This window comes from Pseudopipra pipra, chromosome 3 (assembly GCF_036250125.1).
Source record: "Pseudopipra pipra isolate bDixPip1 chromosome 3, bDixPip1.hap1, whole genome shotgun sequence".
NCBI classification, from domain to species: domain Eukaryota; kingdom Metazoa; phylum Chordata; class Aves; order Passeriformes; family Pipridae; genus Pseudopipra; species Pseudopipra pipra.
Genome location: NC_087551.1, coordinates 80,376,579 through 80,397,975, shown reverse-complemented (window position 1 = coordinate 80,397,975; position 21,397 = coordinate 80,376,579). Strand labels below are relative to the sequence as shown.

At 41.2% G+C, this 21,397-nt stretch overlaps 2 protein-coding genes across 2 annotated transcripts in view; one reads left to right on the top strand and one right to left on the bottom strand.

The window, feature by feature from the left end:
* Window positions 1-21,397, bottom strand: part of CGA (glycoprotein hormones, alpha polypeptide) — a 349,628-nt gene that overhangs the window by 18,484 nt on the left and 309,747 nt on the right. The gene's annotated exons all lie outside the window — the stretch shown is intronic.
* ZNF292 (zinc finger protein 292) overlaps window positions 10,444-21,397 on the top strand; it is a 59,633-nt gene continuing 48,679 nt past the window's right edge. The window contains exon 1 of the mRNA XM_064650007.1: window positions 10,444-10,811. Within this exon, the coding sequence (XP_064506077.1) occupies window positions 10,650-10,811 (162 nt within the window). The 5' untranslated portion in view covers window positions 10,444-10,649. The remainder of the gene's footprint in view (window positions 10,812-21,397) is intronic.

The following is a 21,397-nucleotide window of genomic DNA, read 5'->3' as shown; positions in this document are numbered from 1 at the left end:
ACCTCGGTGTGCAACACCCAGCGGTGACTCTGCTCACCTCTGTTCTCCTGCACCATTCACACGCCCTTTCCCTTCTAGCCCGGTATGCAGAGTGACAATTTCCAGGTCCCCAGCTGAGCAGTCTGCAGTTGTTTGCAGAGCAGCCATTGGTGTAAAGTCTCATTAACTTTGGTAATGTAGCAAGTCCCAGTGATTTCAGAAGCATTTAATCATGTACTTACACTTTGGCTGAGCAGGGGTGTACATAAAAACACACGCTTTGCTGATTACAACAATTTTTTGACACCAAGCACACGTTGCAGAATGGTATTGGGATTGTCAAGTACAAGCTTAAAGAGTCCAAACCCTTGATTCCACGATACTTAGAGGAAAAAAAAACAGTTAAAGGTGTTTTAAGTTAGTGGGCTGTGACAAAATTAATCACGAATGTTCAGAGAACTAACTGAAGTAATGCTTGAATTATTAATGATATTTTTCAAGAAATAACAGCAAGCACAGAAGGTTCAAACTCTTGAAACGTATAAATGCAATACTTATTTTTAAAAGAGAGGGTAGAGAACTTAGAGCATTTTATATTGTCAATCTAACTTTTATCCCTTGAAATGGAACAAATTATTAAATAAAAAAATTGTAAATACTTGGAAGCTTATGCTAATTATTAAAAAACAGTTGGAACAGGTTAGTCATGAAAAGAATCATATCAATTGATGCTAATCTCCTTCTCTGACAGGATAATTGCTTTAACAAATAAGTGCAAATAGCAGATATGATGCATCTTGACAATGACAAGCTTTTGACACTGTCCCACACAGCATTTTCCTAAGTAAGCCACAACAGAGCATTCCAGAGGTGAGCAGCAACCCAGTAGATGCACAGTATTTGCAAAATTGTTCTCAAAGTGCAGTAATTGATGGTATGCTGTCATTCTGGGAAGGTTTCTCAGGAGGAGTGCCACATGATGTCATCCTAGGGCCAGTTTTATACCCCACATCCATTAACAGCCTGGGCAGTGGCACGTGTGTGCTCTGACACAGTTTGGCAGTGACATCGGCTTGGGTAAAGTGGCAAAGTGCTTTGAAGGATGGAAACAGCACTAAAAACAGGCCTCAGAAATTGAAGAAGCAGCCTAAAATCAATCAGACAAAATACAAACCAAGCAGTGCTTTGGAAAGAGAAATCTAATGAGGGCAGAAAGTTAAATATAGAATAGGAGACGACTGTGTGGGCAGAAAACAATGTGGGAGATCACAAACTAGAGTCAACAATGTAATAGGTAACACAAAGAGTAATTATTCCACTCAACTCAGCTCTGGCAAAATCCCAGCAAGTGCAGTACTGGGTTTGACACTGGTCACTCTGCTCCAATAAAGAAAAATTGCAATTCATCGCGGGGGGCAGGGGACACGTAATACAGCAAGGAGAGTTTAGGAAATACCAGCTGTGAGGAAAGCTGAGGGAATGGGGTTTATGTGGCTTACAAATAGGACAGTAAATTGAGAAATAAAGAGCTCAAGGTGGGATATTATAGTAGCACTCAAAAATGTAGCAAGCTGCCATAAAAGATTTGGTGGCTATTATTCCACTGTGACAACTAGAGGAAGAACAAAGATCCAATGAATTTCCAGCAGAGACTTAAGTCGGGTATTATGAATCCGTTCAAACAGTTCAGATTGCAAAGCACTGGAATAGGCTATTTTAGAGGCTGTGAAATCTTCCCTCCAGAAAACCTAATCCTACTTCTTTTAAAATAGCACATAGCAACTTTGTTTGTATGATTAATAAAACTACTAAAAGTGTACATGGTCATCTGTGAGTTTGAAAGGTCGGTTCAGTCCCTGTATGCCAAAAGTTACTCAGCTTCTGGTAGTGCTACATCGTGGCAACCCCACATCGCAATGATACAATGTTTCTGTAAGCAGGGGCTTAAAAGACAACAGGATCAGACCAACATTTTTCCTTGCACAATGGTGCCTCAGTAGTGGAATGCGTGTCTCGGATCTTTTAATGTAACATAATTTAATGCGGATTTTGTATTTGAATAGTATGCATAAATCACTGCAAAAGAACTGCTATCTCACTATAAGAAGAGAGCTACTAAACCGTGTGTCCTAGACAAAGGAAATATTTTTCAAGAGGTTTGCCTGAGGGGGGATTTAACAGAGGAAGTTAATGCATTCTAGCAAGAATCTCCATCACTATACCAGTGGATTAATTGTAAGTAAATCTATAGCTCCGAGAGAGGAAAATTTGTAGCATAAGGAATGTTGATGAAAAGTGGGGGATGGCTGTTGAAGATAAACACATAGTTTAAAAAAAATTTATTTTAAACTGGTTATATTTTTTGTTATTCCTATGAATATACTCAGCTGTAAAAATGAGGGGGGTATTTTATTTTATTCTAAGAAATCATTTTTGAATCAAGAATTCATTACATTTCCATCTTTTCATTTTCACTGCAGTAGTTTCTTTCTCTGTGCAAAGATTTTATCATCTGATTGCAATCAATATTGCTGCAACAGGCAGTACATGTAGTTCATCATCAGTCAGAGAATGGTAAGGAATTACAGAATATTTATGCTACCCATGCTTAACATCCATCCCTCTACCTCCTCCTCCTGCCATTTGCAGGTTGTACTTCTGTTTTTGCCTTCTATTGATACTATTATACCAACGGTTTTCAGTATTCATTCATGGTTGGGCTTCGCGAACGAAGATTTGGGAAGGGCTCTACCCACATTTGCTACAAGTGTGCTGGTGGCTAAAAAGGCCAATATGAGATAGACGAGACCAGTTGCAAAAGGCACAGCAGAAAGACTCCTTAGGTGGTATCGGCAAGACACGATTCTTTCATTCTTGAGAAGCATTTTTATGCTTTATCACAGTGAAGAGCTGTGTGTCACTACTAAGTAATAAACTGGTTATAAAACAGCTAAATCACAAACAGTCAGGAATGGAGAATGCAGATCAACATGAAAAACAAATGTTCTTTTAACTGACCTTGCACCTACAAGCAAATTCTTCTTTTTCCTATCACCAGGATAGTCACAGTTGTTACTTTAAAGAAACTCTTTCCTCTCCCTCCCCAGGTTGTTCACAAGAACTGCCCTATTCTGATGCCCAATCCCTTTCTTCTGTGCTCATCAAAAAGATCCAGTTCTTAGACACAAAATTTAAACAACCACCAAAAAAAAGAAAAAGTGTTTCTGTGGAATCCTCCTAATTTAAGTGCCTATCTTGTCAAATGGGGAAGGAAATTAAGAAAAGAGTAAAATGATGGGAAAACAAATCCATATCCAGGAGACCCTTTCTTTCTTTTAATAATTTTTAAAAGTATAGCTAGAATTCTGTTAGATTCTCTCAATGAGAATAAAACTAATGAGGATTCAGGAAGCATGCACTGAGAATGAACAAAGAAAATGATAAACAGAAAAGACAATTGGAAAGGTAGAAAGGCATCATTAATTATACACATTAGCATTGTGGTTTGTGTTAAATTATGTAAAATGAGAACGTGGCCACCCCCTTGCTTTTAAGATAGCTCTGAAAATATTTTGTAAGATTCCCTTTTGAGAAAACAATTCAAGGCATAACCCAGGCTATATTTTCAAATGTGCCGTCCTCCCTCATCATTAATTTGCTCCTTTCTGCAACCTGAAAATGGATGTTGCAAAAACTTTCTCCTTTCCTCCTCCCAGTTTATGCAAAAACAACCTACAGACCACACTCTGTACAGTTGTTTTTTTTTCTTGGTGTCAGACATATAGGTCATGTTGATTACTGAGTAATGTATAGACCTACATCAGTGATTTTGAACATGGGTGAAAATCGTCCTGGCCTTGTGTGGTGGTTTGAAACTCTCAAGAATCTAATTTTTAAGTTCAAGCTCCCCCCTCCCACAGTTTGCCCTTGTGAGAGGGTTTAGTGATGGTATGGACCTGATATCTTTTTCACCTCATGTAGAGAGTTTTCAGACAAAACACAACCATTCCTTATTGGGGAAAGGGGAAAATATTTACAAAGGTTTATTTATACCCACATATATATTTACATTAAATTAAATTTCTCCTTTTCTTCAATGAAAGTCCAAGAAGAAAAAAGTCTTTCTATCACTCCTCAGGCCACAGTTCCTTCATTTCAGTTTTTTGTGGCACTGGTTAGTGTCCTTCATTTTCCTGAGGCAGCAGATTTAAGTGTGGCAGTCAGGATTTTTGTTCTTACTTTGTGGAAATTTCGAGCCTGAGCCTTCGGGGAATTTCCTTGTAGATCTTCACTCCTCTTGGGTTAGAACATTGAAGGCAGCTTTCAGTTCAGTCTTACCAACACTTTTTTGCTCTGTCTCAGCTCAACAGGTTGATAGAAACAGCAACAGCAGCAGCAGAGAGCACAGCCACCTCCTCCGCATTCCGTCCTGGCTCAGATCTTCTCAGGACAAACTCCGGGTTTTCAGCTCCTTTCTCCCTCTCTCTAGCTGCTGCTGCATTTCGGGATTCCCTAAGGGTTTGGAAGTCCACACCTCTTCAGGAAGTCTCTGGTTTTGGGAAAATAATACAGTCTTACCCCAAACCAGCTCTGTTGAGTTTTCCTCTGTTTTGTTGCCAGCTCTCCCTCCTGCAGGAGCATCTCTGCATCTCTCAGCCGGCTTCACGTTATCTCGCTGCTACTGGCTATCTTTTGGCTTTCAGCCATCGTTGTCTCTGCTCAGGACTGCTCCGCTGCTGCTTTCAGTGTCTTCTGCTGCTGCTGACAGTAAGGAAACTTTTCCAGCTCTTGATTACGGGACCCGGTCCAGCTTTGACACTATACCGGGTCTCCCATAGCCTCGGCTGGGATCTGGAGGCCCTTGGCCCCCAGAGGGGCTCACTGGCCCCCTGCCTCCTCGTGGCTCAGATCATGGCTACCTCTCTTCTACACTATCTTCACCACCTTCTCTTCCGTTTCTATGGGCATGTAATTTCCGTAGGGCGCACGTGGACTATTGATTGGTCCAGTATTATCAGTGGGGCAAACCATTACTACCTCAGAGAAAAGGTTTTTCAAACCACCACACCTTGACAGAAGTATCATTACAAAAGATGTGACTACACGAGATTTATTTTCTTCCCCTTTTGGAGTTTATGTTTTATTTGCAATTAATTTTCAGATTAATGATTTGCAATTAATGATCAGATTCCATTGCACAAATCTACTATTTTACTGTTTTCATGAAGTTTCTATTGTAATCTTGTGAAGGAATACTTAAGTGCCTCAGAAACAGCACTACTTATTGCCTAATGTGATAGCAATGTCTGTTTCAACATATTCAGCAATCAGTTAACACCAGTTTTTCTTCACACACTACCATCCTTTAGCTTGAAAAGCTTTTGTCCTAACTGATGCTTACTTTTACTGTTTCTGGACTGAAATTACACTTCTTTTCACCTTTTGTTTCACTAAGCTAAATGAACCATTTTTATTCTCTCTCAGGAAACAGATTCTCCATTTTACTGATCATCCTTTGAGTCCTTCTCTGTACCTCCTGCAGTGTGATTTCATCTTTTCTGAATAATAGTGACCAGAATCACATAAATTGTTTCCGATGAGATGAGACCAATGTTTTTATCTGCAGTATCTAATGGAAATAGCTGACCTGGCATGTCACGTGATTTTAGTAATTTTTTTGCAGTTGGATGATATCTATGACTTGGTCATCACCATCTAATACGATGAGCACTTTCTATCCACTGTCACTTCCAACTTATGAGCATCTTCCCCAGCAGAAAGTACTGCTATCGGTCTCCTTGCATGTTGTGTTATTAAAATTAATCAGTTCTATTATTTAGGTTCTAAAAGTCATCTAGTCTTGATCCTTCTCATATTGAAATTGTGTCACCATTTTTTGTCATCAGCACATTTCATTATTATAGCTCATATTTTTTTACTTATATCATTAATGGAAATTTCTGGATGAATAAAGATCTTCTAATGTTTCAGATGGGTATGTGATAGGTTTTTGCTTTCATCTCAAACGTGGAAACATTCATTTTCATATCTTCTTTCTCATTAGCCCCTGCTTTAATTTGCTTTGTAAGGAAACTCAGCTGAGCTTCTCAAAAGTCTCACTTTACTCTTACCCTTCTTAATATTTTTCAAGTAATTTTGTTTCATTCCTTTCAAGAATTTGATTGTTCCCAATAACCTTTTTGAAGTGGCTATGTATCCAGCTGGGACTGAGTTGCTCTTGTTTGAGATATGAATTACAGATATGTTTTTTTTCAGAAAGATTTGGCAGATGTCAAGCCTTCTCCACATGCAAATCCTCAACCACCTAGATGCATTTGTCATCAACAACTCCCTCCCTTAAATTTCCCAAAGTTTGACCTTAGAAATTAAGAATCTTAGTTATCAGCCTACTTTTACTCCAAGTAGTATTTTTCCTAATAATGTAATAAAACCTCTTTCTCTCCAGACTTAAACCCAAACATCTCCAGTGTATCTTCATGCTCTCTAAGAGAAGCTCTTTGCCACATTTCCCCAACACCGACTCAAACAAGTTTTATTTTATCTTTCCTGTTGCTGTTTTGTTTCTTTAATATCTATCACACAGCAAATTCTAATCCTCCATTAATCCTCTTTGCTTCCATGAATGTTTTAATATTTGTGTGATTCTGTCCTAATTTCTATTCTGTCATATCTTCTGTTATCCCTAAAACATCTAGTTTTGTTGCCAGGGTTCCAATGCTATACAAACATCACAGTTGTTTCTTGCTAACATGATATTCTCCTTGGAAGAGTTAGTAGTCCTCCTCCCAACTATCATCTAAATACAGTCTAAGCTACACTCTCATCACTATTCCAATCCTTTCTCTTTGCTGTTGTCATCCTAACCTCTGATACTTTTTTTGTTATTTGCTTGATTTCCCTTTCCTGGAAGGGAGGATTTGTATCTAAAACAAATATTGTGACATTACATAAATTGTTGGGTTTTTTTAAAGCTATTTCAAACAACTGGTAGGTAAATAACTCACATAAGGGGGAGTTTAGGTCATGAAGTCTCCTTTATCTCTTATGCATTTCTAACCAGGCCCTGCATCCCAAAACACAGAGAGTATCTGATATGCCTCTCTAAATGACAGTTTTATTAAGACATGAGAATTGAAGCATGGAGCTATGAAAACACCACACTGTGGAAATAATGAATCAGTCAAGGAAGTGGCAAGAGAATAAGAGAACGGGGAAGCATGTATCAGAACCCCAAAGAAATTTTTGATGAGTAATCTTTACTGCCACAAGCCCTTACCTTAAATATTCATTTCTAGCACACCCAATAAGTCTTTGAATTTCTCTTATCATAAAATTCATATCATATCTTTGAAGAGGTGTAAAACTTAGGTCCTTCCCCTTCCAGTTTTCCACCCTTTTTCTGTTCCTTCTCACAATCTCCACTCTCTTTATTCCTTGAACTGTTTTGGTTGGGTTCCTTTTTTTCACCTCTCATGGGATTCACTGTCCTTGCCCATACACACATCTTCCCATCTGCTTCTTTCTTCTCTGTCTTTTTCCAGTACAGCAAACGGGTTCCTTGACCATATTTCCACTGCAATAATAAGCCTCCTCTCTCTTAAATTCACACTTTCACAGTCACATAGTCTGCCCCACAAGTCCATGGAGAAAACGGGTACCTGAAAAGAACATGTTCTGTGCACAATCTTGTTCGTGTCACCATCAAGTACCAGCTCTTCTCTTCCATGAGCTCTATCTACCATAGTGTAGATTTTGTCAGGATTCAAATACAAGATGAATAACACAGCTTTATATTTGATGATGCTTTTCATTCTTTTCCTCTTTCTCAGGCCATCACCATGCTTGCCTCAGTAGCTGTCATCATATTCTCACTGTTGTCAAACAAGAAAAAAATAGAACTCCTCCGTTATTCAACACTGTTTGTGGTTATTCCTTCCACTCACTAATTCCTTTCTTGGTCTCTTAGATGTAAGCTTAGCAATTAACTGCCTGTGAGTCATGATTAAAGGCAGGAATCCTCCCTTGCACAAGGCCCCTGGAGGCTTAAGTGCAAGTCCTCTTCAGGGTAGCACAACTGAAGGACAGGCTACTTTCTACTTGACCCTGATAAGAACAAAACAAACAACATTACCATCTCCAAGTGCTAACCTTTTGCAGGAGCAAGAAACTCACATTCCATCTTCCTCCTTCTTTCCTGGCCTGGGCTCAATTCAGAAAGCCCTCTAGGCAAGGAAGAAACAACACAGCTAGCTAAAACAAGGACAGCCTATGAATATGAATTTTGCTATTGTGGTTTACCCTAGATTGAAAATAATTACAAAAAGTGCAGTATAGGACAGAGTTATCCAGAGGAGAAGGTATTTTAGCTCCTGCAGATATATTGAGTGAATAAAAAGGTTTTTATGCAATTGTTTCTAGTATTTGCATCACTGATTAGTAGTGTTGTTATAGGCAGTTTGGTAGTGAGGGATACATGGGAACCAAATTTTTCTGGTACTACATTAAGGCTTAAATGCAAAAGCTGAAAGTTTTCTCTTCTTCTGCTTGTAACAGAATGCACTTCATGTGCAATAAAAATCAGAAACTTTAAAAGTCTGAGGCATACAAGTCACAAATAAGATATCTACTTGGATACTTGTATGGAAAACTAGAAACATACCACTTTGGGTTCACTGCTATGACCCAAAATGCAGTCATTTCTGGACCAGACCCCCAGGCCTGTCTCCAACACGTTGCATATTCAATGCTATCATTGTGAATGTCTACACTTCCAAACTAACCTTTTGCAGTCTTGGAGGAACCTCTTTTCTTTCCAGATCTGATTTAGTGTTCATTCCATCATATGCCTCAGCTTTCAACTGTATGCAGGAAGTAGATAGTGCCACTTTTCCTTTGTGACCAAAAAAACCCCCAAAAACCAAAAGAGAACATAATCATCAAATCAGTACAATGATCATATAAGATAAGTTAGCGGGTGTGGGATATTTTGTTAAATTTTGTTCGGAGCAAGGCTGATTGGCATATTGAGGAGTCTGCAGCTAGTCTCTTCCAGCCAAAAGACTGTTACGCTTTAAGTTTGTGCAGTGCACCAGTGTTCCTTATTTTCCAGATGATGTGAAATACCCAGCTTAAGACACCTTCTCTCACTGCTGGCTGCCTAAGAGAAAACCCAATCCAATCCCAACAGCCAGTGCTCTCATTGCAGTAACACATTTACTTCTCACTTCCTCAATGAACGCTGTACCATGAAGAGTGTGTCAACCTATGCAGCCTAGAAGACTGTAAAACATGTATCCATGCCAATTCAGTGTCTGCCAGGTCCATGTTTTCCTCCTCCTCAGAATCTATGCCTCAGGCCCATCTCCAGTATTTCCAATACCTGTGACGGTATGAAGGAGTCTCCTCAGCATCTTGAGTAGACGCAGGGAAAGTCAGTGTCCACCACTGGTGCTTTCCACTGCTCTGAGGACTTCAACAGAGTGTGAGAGGGTGCTTGGCCCAGCACGAGGACTGAGTGGACAACAAAGTCCAGAACAAAGCCCAGAACTTCCAGATCTCAAGTGCTTCATTTGAAGAGCAAAGGCACACTTCCCATTTCCAATTATAATAAAAGCAGGATGATCCAGGTATGAGGAAGTCAACTCAGTGGCATTCTTGAGGCTTACACACCCCATTACTTCCTGCAGAGGAAGAAAGGTGAGGAAACAACATGCCACGAAACTCCAGCGGTCTCAGCCATGGCTGTCCCAGCAGTGGTTGGTGCCACGTGGCGCTCTCACAGGCAAGAGGAAAGACTGGACGTGGCACTTATTGTCATGGTCCAGTTGACCTGGTGGTGTTCAGTCACAGGCTGGACTCGATGATCTCAGAGGTCTTTTCCAACCTAATTAATTCTGTGAGATAACCCACTCAGGCCCCTGGCGAGAGTTGCAGCCTTCCTTATGCAACAGCAGCTACAAGGGTGAAGGAGCTCCAGTACCACCAGGCCACACATACATTGTTAACCAGCAACAGGATGAGAGGACATGGCCTCGAGCTGCACCACGTGAGGTTTAGATTGGACGTTTTTTCACAGAAAGGGTGACTAGACATTGGAATGGGCTGCCCAGGGAGGTGGTGCAGTCACTGTCCCTGGAGGTGCTTAAGGAAAGACCAGACATGGCATGCAGTGTCATAGTCTAGCTGACATGGTGGTGTTTGGCCGTAGGTTGGACTCAATGATCTCAGAGGTCTTTTTCAGCTTAATTGACTCTGTGATTCTCAGCTCGAGGGACAGCGGCAAAGGCAGAGCGGCCTCGCCCCCCCGGGCCGCCGCCATTTGCCGCCGTTTTGCCGCCAAAACCCGTCGCCGGGCGGGCGGGGGAGGGCCCCGTCACGTGGCCGCGCGGGGGCGCGCGTGGTGTCGCGTCACGTGACTCCGGGAGGCCCCGCCCCCTTCCCGGCCCCAGCCGTTGCGCTGCGGGGGGGACGGCGGTGCGCGCGCGCGCGCGCCGCGCGCTCCCGCGCATCTCCATCTCCTCCGCACGTGACCCCCCGTCCCTGGAACGTGGCATTGTGTAATCACGTGACCCGGGAGCGGAGCGGGGGGGCCGGGGGAGGCAGGGAAGGGGGGCGGGGGGGCTGCGTACGCGACGGAGCGGGGTGCGAAGATGGCGGACGAGGAGGCCGAGCGGGAGAGCGGCGGCCCGGGCGGCGACCTCCTGGAGCTGCGGCGCCTGCGGGAGCGGCTGCTGGAGCTGGAGACGGGGCTGCGGGAGAGCCGCGAGCCGGCCGTGCAGGCGGCCACCGAGTACTGCAAGCAGCTCTGCCAGGTCAGGCCGCCTCTTCCCTTCTCCCTTCCCTTCCCTTCCTCCAGTGCCGTGCCCCCGCCCGCGCCCTCCCCTCCCCCGCGGGGTGTGTGCGGGCTGTGCGAGCCCGGCCGGGCCGGGGCGCGGGGGCCGGGCGGCACCAGCGCCGCCCCCGCCGCGGGGAACCTGGAGCGGCGGCGGCCCGGGGGCAGCCGGGGCTCGGGGCCGGGCCGGGCGATCGCCGCTGCTCGTTGTGGCTGAGGCGGAGCGGCCCCGCGCCCGCTGCCGCCCCGGCCCGGCCCGTAATCCCCATCCCCCGCCTCGCTCCCCCCGCCCCGGTTCTCGCGGTCTCCAGGCCCCTTTGTTGTGCTCTGCGGCTCGGCTTATCGAAGGGCCCTTTGTTCCTGGCGGTGGCGGACCGGGGCCCCCCCCGTCCCTCGGGCACCCCTCCTCCCCCGGGGGCGAAGGCAGGGAGGCGGCGGGCCGGGCGGTGGGGGCTCCGCCGAGGGGCCGGGCGGGAGGCTGTAAGTCCGTCCCGCGTCCCTCAGCGCGGTGGTCCTGCTCTGTGCCCCCCTTCTCCTCTCGCCCCTTCCCTATCTCGTACCCTGGGGGGGATAGCGGAGTTTCTGCCAGCCTGGGAAAGAGGAGGCGGTGGAGTGGTGATGGGCTGAACTAAGTCGCCGGTGGTGGTAGCAGGTCGGTGGGTCTGCGGTGCTGCTCCCCGTTTCCTCGCCCTGTCAAGGCAGCGCAATCCCGCCTCGGGAGAGGGCTCCCAAGCCGGCACTGTTGGAAGCACCATTGTGTGTAATTATTTTACCGTAGGGAAAAGGCCTGCTTCCAGAGAGCTGGGTTTGGTCCTGGAGCAGGGTTTGTTTGCAGGTGTTTCTTCTGAGCTGGTGACCCTGCTGAGTATCCCTTCCTAAACAAACTTTGTGGTGCTAGCTCCACAGTTAAAGCAGACTATTCCATTTTAGTTGTGTGTGTGTCTATACATGGCCCTGATTTCTTTTAGATATCCTTTCTGGCTGGCATTAGTTGCGTCCCAACGTATAAAACAAGTTCTCAAATATTTTAGGCCACAGAAATTCACAGAAACCACTACTTCTGTAGCTTTACTATGTTTAGTAGTCTGTCTGATAAAAGTGATAACGTTTGTTTACACATTACTGTCACCCATTCATGGAATGTAGGCACATTGTTAAAAGGTGGAATGGATAGGAGCGAATTCACATGGTTGGTTTGAATTGTGTTTTATTTGTGATTTTGTATCTGTTTTCTTAGAGTTGATTCTTGGTAGCCATTGTAGCATGCTAATTTCGTGTCTGTCACTTCTGGATTAAACTGAGTTCTACTTTTTCCTAACCAGGAAAATTTACTACTAAATAGCTTAAGCATTTTTTTTTTCTGTTTCGTATATACAGGAGTTCCATTTCAGGTTCTTTTTCTCTGGTCAAAATTTATCACATTGTACTTGTTTGGAATGTCTATAGATGCACAGAAACAAGATTGGTTTATGTTGGTTCAGATCAGCATGTTCTCAGTCTGTTTTATCTTTGTACCTCCGTTCTTACATTTGTACACTGGGAGGTAGAAATCTGCCATTCCTGGCTCCGGCTTGACTTCTGACTTGTGAATGAGCTGTTCCTTGAACTGAAGTAGTTGGGTAGGTGGGAATGAAGGCACCATCCTTAACGCATACAGAGTAGGTTACTGATGTCTAAAGCAGATTTATCACTGAAGTTGTGGTTGTGTGTTCTTGGTTAGTGGCTTCAAGAGTTGATAGATGGGTTTAAAGTTTAACAAATATGAATATTCTTATTACTTCGGTGATTGTTGTAAGACCCAAGTTTACCAGTTTTCTTAACCATGCACCTTTTAAAAACAAATCTCACTGAACAAATCAGATGTGTAGAAATTGACTTAGATGTAAATCTGTGCTGGTTGGAAATGAGTTACTGTTCCTTCCATACCAAGATTTATAGGAAGGCCATATCTGGTTTTGGAGGCTGAAGGCTGATGCGTAACGCTGAGGTTTGAGACATGCCATTCAATGTTGAAAGATCCTGCTTTTCAAATTTTAAACCAAGGTCTAAACAATTGCTTGATTGTGAAGGAGCAAGATGTATTAAAAAGTGTTGTTCTTGGGGAGGCATTTTTTATGCTGGTTCACTGGGCATTTTTTAAAATCTGTTCACCTGTGCTTGTGGTGCCAGAATACTTATCCAGCCTCTCCTACACCTTTAATCCTTCATTTGGGCTAACACAAAATTGTATTCATGATTCAGATAGTAGTCTTAGCTGCATCTAAGTTTGTTAGATGCTTAGCTTGTACTGCATCACATAGGCTATAGAAAAATCATGTAATGTAAAAGCCACCTCAGAAATCTCTTTTAAATAATAGTTTAAAGGCATCTGCCTTGGTTTCCTGAATAAAGTCTTTGAATGTGTATTGATGAAGGAATAATTTGGTCAAACGTACGAAATCAGAGTTGTTATATAATATTTATAAAAAACTGTGTAAATATAACTTATATCTTAGCTCTGGTAATGCAGTGCTGAAGAAATATTTTAGTATTTGTCTTGATATGATTTCACCTGCCTTTTCTTTTTTTCTTGGTGCTTAGTTTCTAGGCATGCAATAGCTGTAAAGATCGTGTAAAATCTTGTGTCCCTGTTCTATTTTGCCAGGTAGTGACTCTGGAGCCCAGCAAACACAGAGATTATTGCCATAAATTAACTTTTAATTTATTTTTTTAATGAAGTGGGTAACATAATGTTCAAGAAATCAGTGTATTTTCGTACTGATGGAAGCTGAAGAATGTGCAGTAGAGCATGGAAAGATCCTTAGGTTCAAAGGCAAAGAAAGGATTTAAGTATTCTGTGCTCATTAAATGAAGTGGGAGTTGTATAGCCAAATCCCTTATCTGGTTTTTAAAAAATCTCAATTTGAACTATTTTATTTTTTATAACCCCATAGTGTAGAATTCCTGTTATAAATACAGGAATTGTGTTTATACAAGACCCCTTGTACCTTGACAGAAAATGTTATACAACTGTTTTTTTCTCTTGTAAGAATAAAGTTTGCTTTGATGCATTCTATATGCAGCATTTCATTAGCTACAAATGTATTTGTGTGTTGCTGCTGATTGCACTGTGAAATGATACAATTATTCTTAAAATTTAAGGAGATTATAGACTGGACCTTAATCCTGTACCATATCTATGTGAACTCCATTGGCAGCGTGCAGCATTATTGTTATTAACTGAAATTCATATCCGTATGGATATATGTAAAATGACTTTTTAATTGCAATTCGTGCTCTTCTGTTGCAATTTGGTAATTAGCAAATCCATGACAAATGATGATGTTGTCACAAACTGTATGTGTGCATACTGGGGCAGACAGAATAAGTATCTTCAGCTGTAGTGACTAAAACTTGAAAGTGTGAATTTTGCAGGAATTCAGAATGGTCCAAAGAAAGATTGCTGTTCTTGTCATCATGTGGTGGCTGATTACATTATTTTCAAACTTAGCTCTTAAAGGTGGTCTGTTGTGTTCATTCAGTTGGAGAAGATCAAAATGTTTGGGGTTTTTTTTGCCTGAGAGCTAGGTGAATGTGGTGCTGATGGGTATATGAGAACTCCTCACTATGGGCTGTGTTCCCTTCCAGTTGGTCATTACCCATTGTACCCCTTTTTTTTATATACCAAATTTCAGGCTGCTAACAGAATTTCTTTTGTCACTAGTTAGTTCTGAAATCTTTGTTATCTCCACCTATTCTGTTTTGCTATGGTTTACATTTTTCATCTTTGAGTCTTCCCTGCATTATTATTTTGACTTTTCATCTTTTTCCTGAATCTGATTCTAAGGGGTTTTTTTTCCTCTCCTGCTGTACTTTGTGGTACAAATTCTGCAACACTGTGAGATGATCAGGTTTATTCTACTAATGTACAAGTTGTCAACATATAGTGACCTATACTATAAATATAAGGAAGTATTTGGACTGCTGTGCAGTCTTTCCTCAATAACTTTGCCTGTACTTTTGGTTCATCCCTTGGTTATCTTATAATGTCTGCCCGTTATGAGAAAAATTGTGTGTTAAAATATGTTAGTAAGTGTGCTTAGCTGTTAGTAGACACATTAATATCCTTCTAGTGTAGACAGTTTACTCAATAGAAACCTAGGAGCTTCTTAACACTAGCAGAAAAAGTGTAATGCTGATGGAAAAATGGGGGGTCATGAAAGTTTTTAGGTATTTCAAAAGAAACCCCAAAACTTCTTTTGAAGAAGCTTTGTTTTTAATTGCTCTGGCTACACAGAGTTTGTTCCTACTGTTTTAAACTGATTTTTACTGTGTTGAGGTTCTAGTGAAGTATTAGGACCTTAAGGTCCTACCCTATTTTTTTTTCTGTGTGCTGTCATGCTAGAGTAGATCTTGGTAATATTGGGGAATATGTACTGTACTAATCTAAGTTGTCCCTCCTAAAACCAAACATGCATAGCTCTATATAAAAAAGCTTCTTTTTTTTTGTTATTATTACATACCTCTGATCACTACTTTTTAGAGTATGATCCCTTGCCAAGGGTGATTCTGTCTATAAAGACCTCAACAGCCTTTGAAAGGCTTTTTTTGCTATTTCATCAAGCACCTGCAGTTGTGATATCCTTCTTTCTGATGTGACCATAAGATTAGTAGTCACTGGTGGTGAAAAACACCACCAGCAAAATGTCAGGTGCCCTTTTAATATAAGTAGAAGACACTTCCTCTTTTTCTTAACATCACGCCTGATCTCTTACTCCAGAAAACATTCATCAGACTCTTCACTGAGTGTGTAGATGGATGTCCACCTTAGATTTTGTTTGACTCAACAGCTAATAGCGATATTTAAATAATATAGTCACAAGCTGCTGGAATGTGATTGTTAGTAAGGTGGATGTTTTTTGAGCTTTCAGTTCAATGATTTCCTGTCTAACCAAGTCTCTGTGTTTTCTTTTGAGTATGCATGAATTCTGTATCATCTACTTCTTTAAATAAAAAGTGTTTTCTATTGAGTCCAGTGAGCAATTTTTTACACTGAGCCTAACACTTAAAAGTTTGTTTTGATGTTTGTCTTTACACATTTGCCTCTACCATTCTGTGTTTCTTCTGGTCTCACAGTTGCTATTTTTTGTACATATATTACCATGAATGTAAGATTCCCATCATAACTTCTAATACTTCTAATTTTGCTTTCATACCTGTGACCTCCAGATGTTCTGCTATTCAGGGAGAGATGTACAGCTGCTAGAAATCACAAGGAATCTGCTAAAATATAGTACACCACACAGATTCCCAAGTGCATGAGGAGAAACAGCTGTCATCACTGTGTCATGTCATGTAAACTTTCAGTTGCCTCGGGCATTTTTGTGCTCCTTCATCACTGTAAGACTTGCCCTGTCAAACAGCGATGTTATCGCTTTGAACAGGGAGCGGGGTAGAAACAATACTCCCAGATTTTTTTGAGTTAAACTGTGAGGAGTCAGGGAAATTGTCTTGCTTTCAAATAAAATGGTATGTGCATATTTTATCCAGATATGTGTGTGAAAAATGTGTAGACAAAAACACCCTCACTGTTTAGGGTACATCCAACCAGTGAGCATAATTGTTTTAATACCCCATTGTCCTCAGTAATGGCATCAAGCCTCAGCATCGTTCCAGATTGGAGCTGGTCTTCGTTAGAACTTCCGAGCTCTGTACTCTAAGATTTTATTAATAAATTTTCCTATATCAAAGTAATTCAGCTAGACCATGATTCCAAAGGCAGATTACTTATTGGTAAGCCATAGCTTGTTTAATCTGTTCTCAAAAATTTCTGGTAAGAAAGGTTCAAAAAACCTCCCTGGATAACACATTGTAGTTAATTTATCTTTGCCTTTAGTCATTTCCCGCCCCCTTGATCTCTAATCTGTTGTTGCAATTTGACACTACTGTGATTTATTGTATCCCACGTAGATAGGAAAAGTAGCACATTCCCTTTATGTTGGAAGCACCTCTTAGATTTTCAAAACTATTTTCAGTCATTTTCCAGTTTTCGCTTTTGAGAACAGAGTTTTTTGCAGTCCTTGATTTTGAATTTTTACTTTTTTTCTCTTTCCTTTTTGCTTTTTTGTTATATCCTTGAAATGTATGTCGTTTTGAAGTCCTTACTTGCAGGGAAGGTAGCAATCTAATAATTCAGTAAGAAAGTGACAGTCTATCTAAGACTTAGGATTTAAGTACTTTTCCTGTAAAACGTAGCCTTCGAAGTACAAATACTCACGGGAACAGTGATAGTTCTCTGAAGCATAACAAAATAAGGTAGTTAAGAAGATGGCAAAAGTAGATGGAGGGCTTAAAATTAATAAAACTTCAGCACCTTGACAAAAGCTCACCTTTCTATGTAGGTTCAGCAAATAGATACTTAGTTTGTTAGTTACCCTGATGCACATGTGTTGCTGGGTTGAAGTTATGTGATGCTTTTACTGAAGTTATTGAGAACTTTCCTTCTATCAGCAAGCTACCATTTCTCTAAGAAATACTTGCAGTTAATAGTTAATAATTACAGGTCATGACATGTGGATACAGTTCCTGCATAATATCCTTGATTCTTGTTGCCCATTCAGAGACTGAGAGGCATTCTGCTGCATACAGTCCTTCAGCCCTTTAAAAAAACCTCTGAAGACCTCACTGTAGATTTCAATTTACTTGCAGTAGTTGGCTGTAAGCAGTAGCTGCACATCTCTGCTAGCATAACTAAATGTATTGAGTACTTTCTGTATTGGCACATGCCTTTATCTTTTCCCACAAATCCAAGCTTCATTCCCCACTTTTGAACAATATATATCAATAATGTCCAGGTTGCTTTCTCAAACTGCAGTTATTGAAGATTCATTGTTTCAAAAACAAGAGGTACTGACTATGGAAAACATATTGTGCAGGACTGTATAAGAAATGTATGTAGGTTAATAGTAACATTCAGTAAGGCATCTCATTCTATCAAAATATCTTCATTGTGTGTCTGAAGTTTCTTGATAAGGACATGAGATATCTATTTGAATGTCCAGTCCATTGTCTATATATTTTACTTTTTTTATTATTATTATTTTGATAGAGAGTGAATACCACAGGTTTGGGGGGAAGGTGGCAAAAAAGTGCTCTTCCAGGGAATTTTTGCTTCCGTTGTGACTAAGAATCAGGGAATTTCATCTGGCCTTTTCCATTTACTCTGCCATTTAAATATCATAGTATTTTTTTACTCTTGACTTTATGCGGACATACTGTATATTGCAGGTTGTTTCTACATAAGACTTCCCTAATTTACAGATCAAATTAGAACAGTTAGGAGACATCAATATTTTGTTTCTTCTGTGTGGTGCATTACCTAAACTGATACACAAGGCAAAGAAACTGTTTCGAATTCATACACGTATGGAGCATATCTTCAAGAAATAGTGCTGCGGGCAATGGTTAATATCTATAAAATTTTTTTCATTAGTGTTTTTTAAAGGCCTCCCTATAAATCCTCGAGCAGTTGTCATACAGAATGTATAATTCTATAGTTTTCAGGAGGGAAAATAGCATGATGTTTTTATGCTGTCAGTGTCTTTAAAATAATGATGTACTTGCAAATTTAAGTTAAAATAACAGGTGAACAGTATGGCTTGAAACTATCTTTTGAAATGGCATTCCCCATTTTATTAGATCTGTGCTTATGCATATGTTAAGAACTTGACGTCTCATGTCTTAAGAAGTGTGCAGGTCTTTCTTTCTAAGGTGTGGAATATTTTTTAATATTTATCTTTCCAAATATTCCAAAAACAACCCCATGGTATTATTCCTCGTATCTTTCATCTCTTAAGTATGCACTGCTTTCATTTGGGAAGAGTTAATCTAGTACCACTTAGTACTTGGCAGAACAAAGAGATTCGGAAAGAAGGTATATGTAACATCAAAAAGGCAGTGGAGCTTTATAAAATTATTCTCTGAAAATAGGCCTGAAATTATTCTCTGAAAATAGGAGATTGGACTAAACTTGCAAAAATGTGTGCCTGTAGCTTTTGGTAAGAAGAGTTTGATCAAATGTCTTTTCCATCTTCTCTTCTGTAACTGCTGTACAGTCTTCTGGTATACAATATTTCTGGCTTTGTGATTCCCTGTATGAAGATAAAGTGAATTAAACGTTCATCAGAGAAACAGGAAAATGCTGTGCTAACTCATGTAGTTCTCACTTTATTATTTTGTTAATTATTCTGAGCTAGTCATACAATTCTTTGTCCTTATAGGGACTTGTAACATGGACAACTTCTACCAAAGCTCCATCCAGCTTCAGACATGACTGCTGGACAAATGCATTTGTTGCTATGAGAAACTTAACTTCTGGGACAAAATTCTTTAGACTAAAGACTAGTCTTTATTTTGTAACTCTCTGTTATCTTTTGAGTTGAATATAAAAGTTTTCATTTAATTGGTAGTGAATATGTGTAGCGTTCTTGGTCTCCTGTATATGATAAAGAACAGAACAATGGAGAGAACGGATTCTGTTGAATAGGCAAATCCTGCTTGATATTTGTGTACCTAATACCCTGAATACTCTTTTGATGAATCAGTAAAGTACATTCAGTGATCAGGCATTAAATCAAATTAGGAATAAGGAGTTCCTCAGGCTTGTGATTTATAGAATTGTAGAATGTTAAAGATCATCTAGTCCCAACTGCCCTGACATGGGCAGGGACACCTCCCACTAGACCGGATTGCTCAAGGCCTTATCCATCCTAGCTTTGAACACTGTCGGGGTTGGGGCATCCACAACTTCCCTGGGCAACCCGTTCTGGTGTCTAATCACCTTCACAGTGAAAAATTTCTTCCTAATACCTAACCTAAATTTTCTCTCTTTCAATTTGTACCCATTCCTCTTTGTGCTATCACTACAGTTCCTTACAAAGAGTCCCTCTCCAGTTTCCCTGTAGGTTCCCTTCAGTTACTGGAAGGTGCTATGAGGTCTCTTCTCCTCCTCTCCAGACTGAACAGCCCCAGCTTTCTCAGCCTATCTTTGTAGGGGAGGTGCTTCAGTCCTTTTATCAACTTTGTGGCCCTCCTCTGGACTTGCTCCAACAATTCTGTGTCTCCGGAGCTGGATGCCGTACTTCAGGTGGGGTCTCACAAGAGCAGAGTAGAGGGGTAGAATCACTTTTTTTGACCTGCTGGCCCCACTCCTTTTGATGCAGCTCAGGGTGTTGTTGGCTTTCTGGGCCGTATGTGTGCATCACTGGCTGCTGTTTAGTTTTTCATCAACCATCACCCCCAGGTCCATCTCCACAGGGCTGCTCTCAATCACTTCTCCACCCAACCTGTAGGTGTGTTTGGGATAGCCACAACCCAGGTGCAGGACCTTGCACTTCACTTTGTTGAACTTCATGAGGTTTGCATCGCCCCACCTCCCAAGCCTGTCAGGGTCCCTCTGGATGGCATCCCTTCCCTCCAGTGTGTTGACTGCACCACACAGCTTGGTGTTGGCAGCAAATTTGCTGAGGGTGCACCCGATCCCAGTGCCCATGTCACCAACAAAGATATTGGTCAATGTCGGCCCCAGTACCAGCCCCTGAGAGACACCACTCATCACTGGTCTCCACACGGGCAGTGAGCTGTTGACCACAGCTTTTTGTGTGCAGCCATCCATCCAGTTCTTTACCCACCGAATGGTCCATTCATCAGATCTGTGCCTCCACAATTTAGAGACAAGGATGTCACATGGGACAGCGTCAAACACTTTGCATAAGTCCAGGTAGATGGTGTCAGTTGCTCTACCCCTGTCCACCAATACTGTAGCCCTGTCGTAGAGTACTTGTCTCAGGAGCTTGTGATAATATGCTGTTTTATAACAGAATGAACACAAGGATGAGGACAAAAAGAAATTAACTGTTCAGAACCACAAAAGACAATCTGAACTTCATTGTTTCTTTAATCATGGAGGGTTGCTCTTATGAAGAGAATTGCAGAGATAAAAAGTAACTTCTGCTTATGAATACATGGTAGTGAAGATGATAAAACTTCAGTATCCCAATTCTACAGACCTGGAACTTGTATAATGTTTTAGTTGAAACTGGCATGGCAGTTGAACCCTGCTTTTGGATACCCAGCCAGACTGGTGAACCACATGAGGGTGATGGCAGGAACTTAGAGTTCTCTTCAGGTTTGCTAACATATTCATGAGAAAGGATGGTCTTGGCTCCTCTCCTTCTTCACACATGGACACAGTGGCAGTACTGATAAAAGGATACAGGTTGTTGGTTATTAGACACAGTGTGGTAGATGTTGCCTTGTTCTTTCACTGGAAATAGAGATCAGATTGAAGCATCCTTTGGGATGCCAGTTTGACTGTGCTGAGTAGACAAGCTTAAAATGATGATTAAGTAACCTTCCTACTGAGGAAGAAGATTATCAATTAAGTTCTCATCAAAATTAAAAAGGTTTGAAGTAGCAGTGGGAGAAGCTGCATTCATCTGATAAATGCTAATACAAAAATGTAATGCAGTTGAACTATAGAAATATTGTAATGTCTCCTTTTTCTTGATGAGAGAGCAGGTTCAAGTC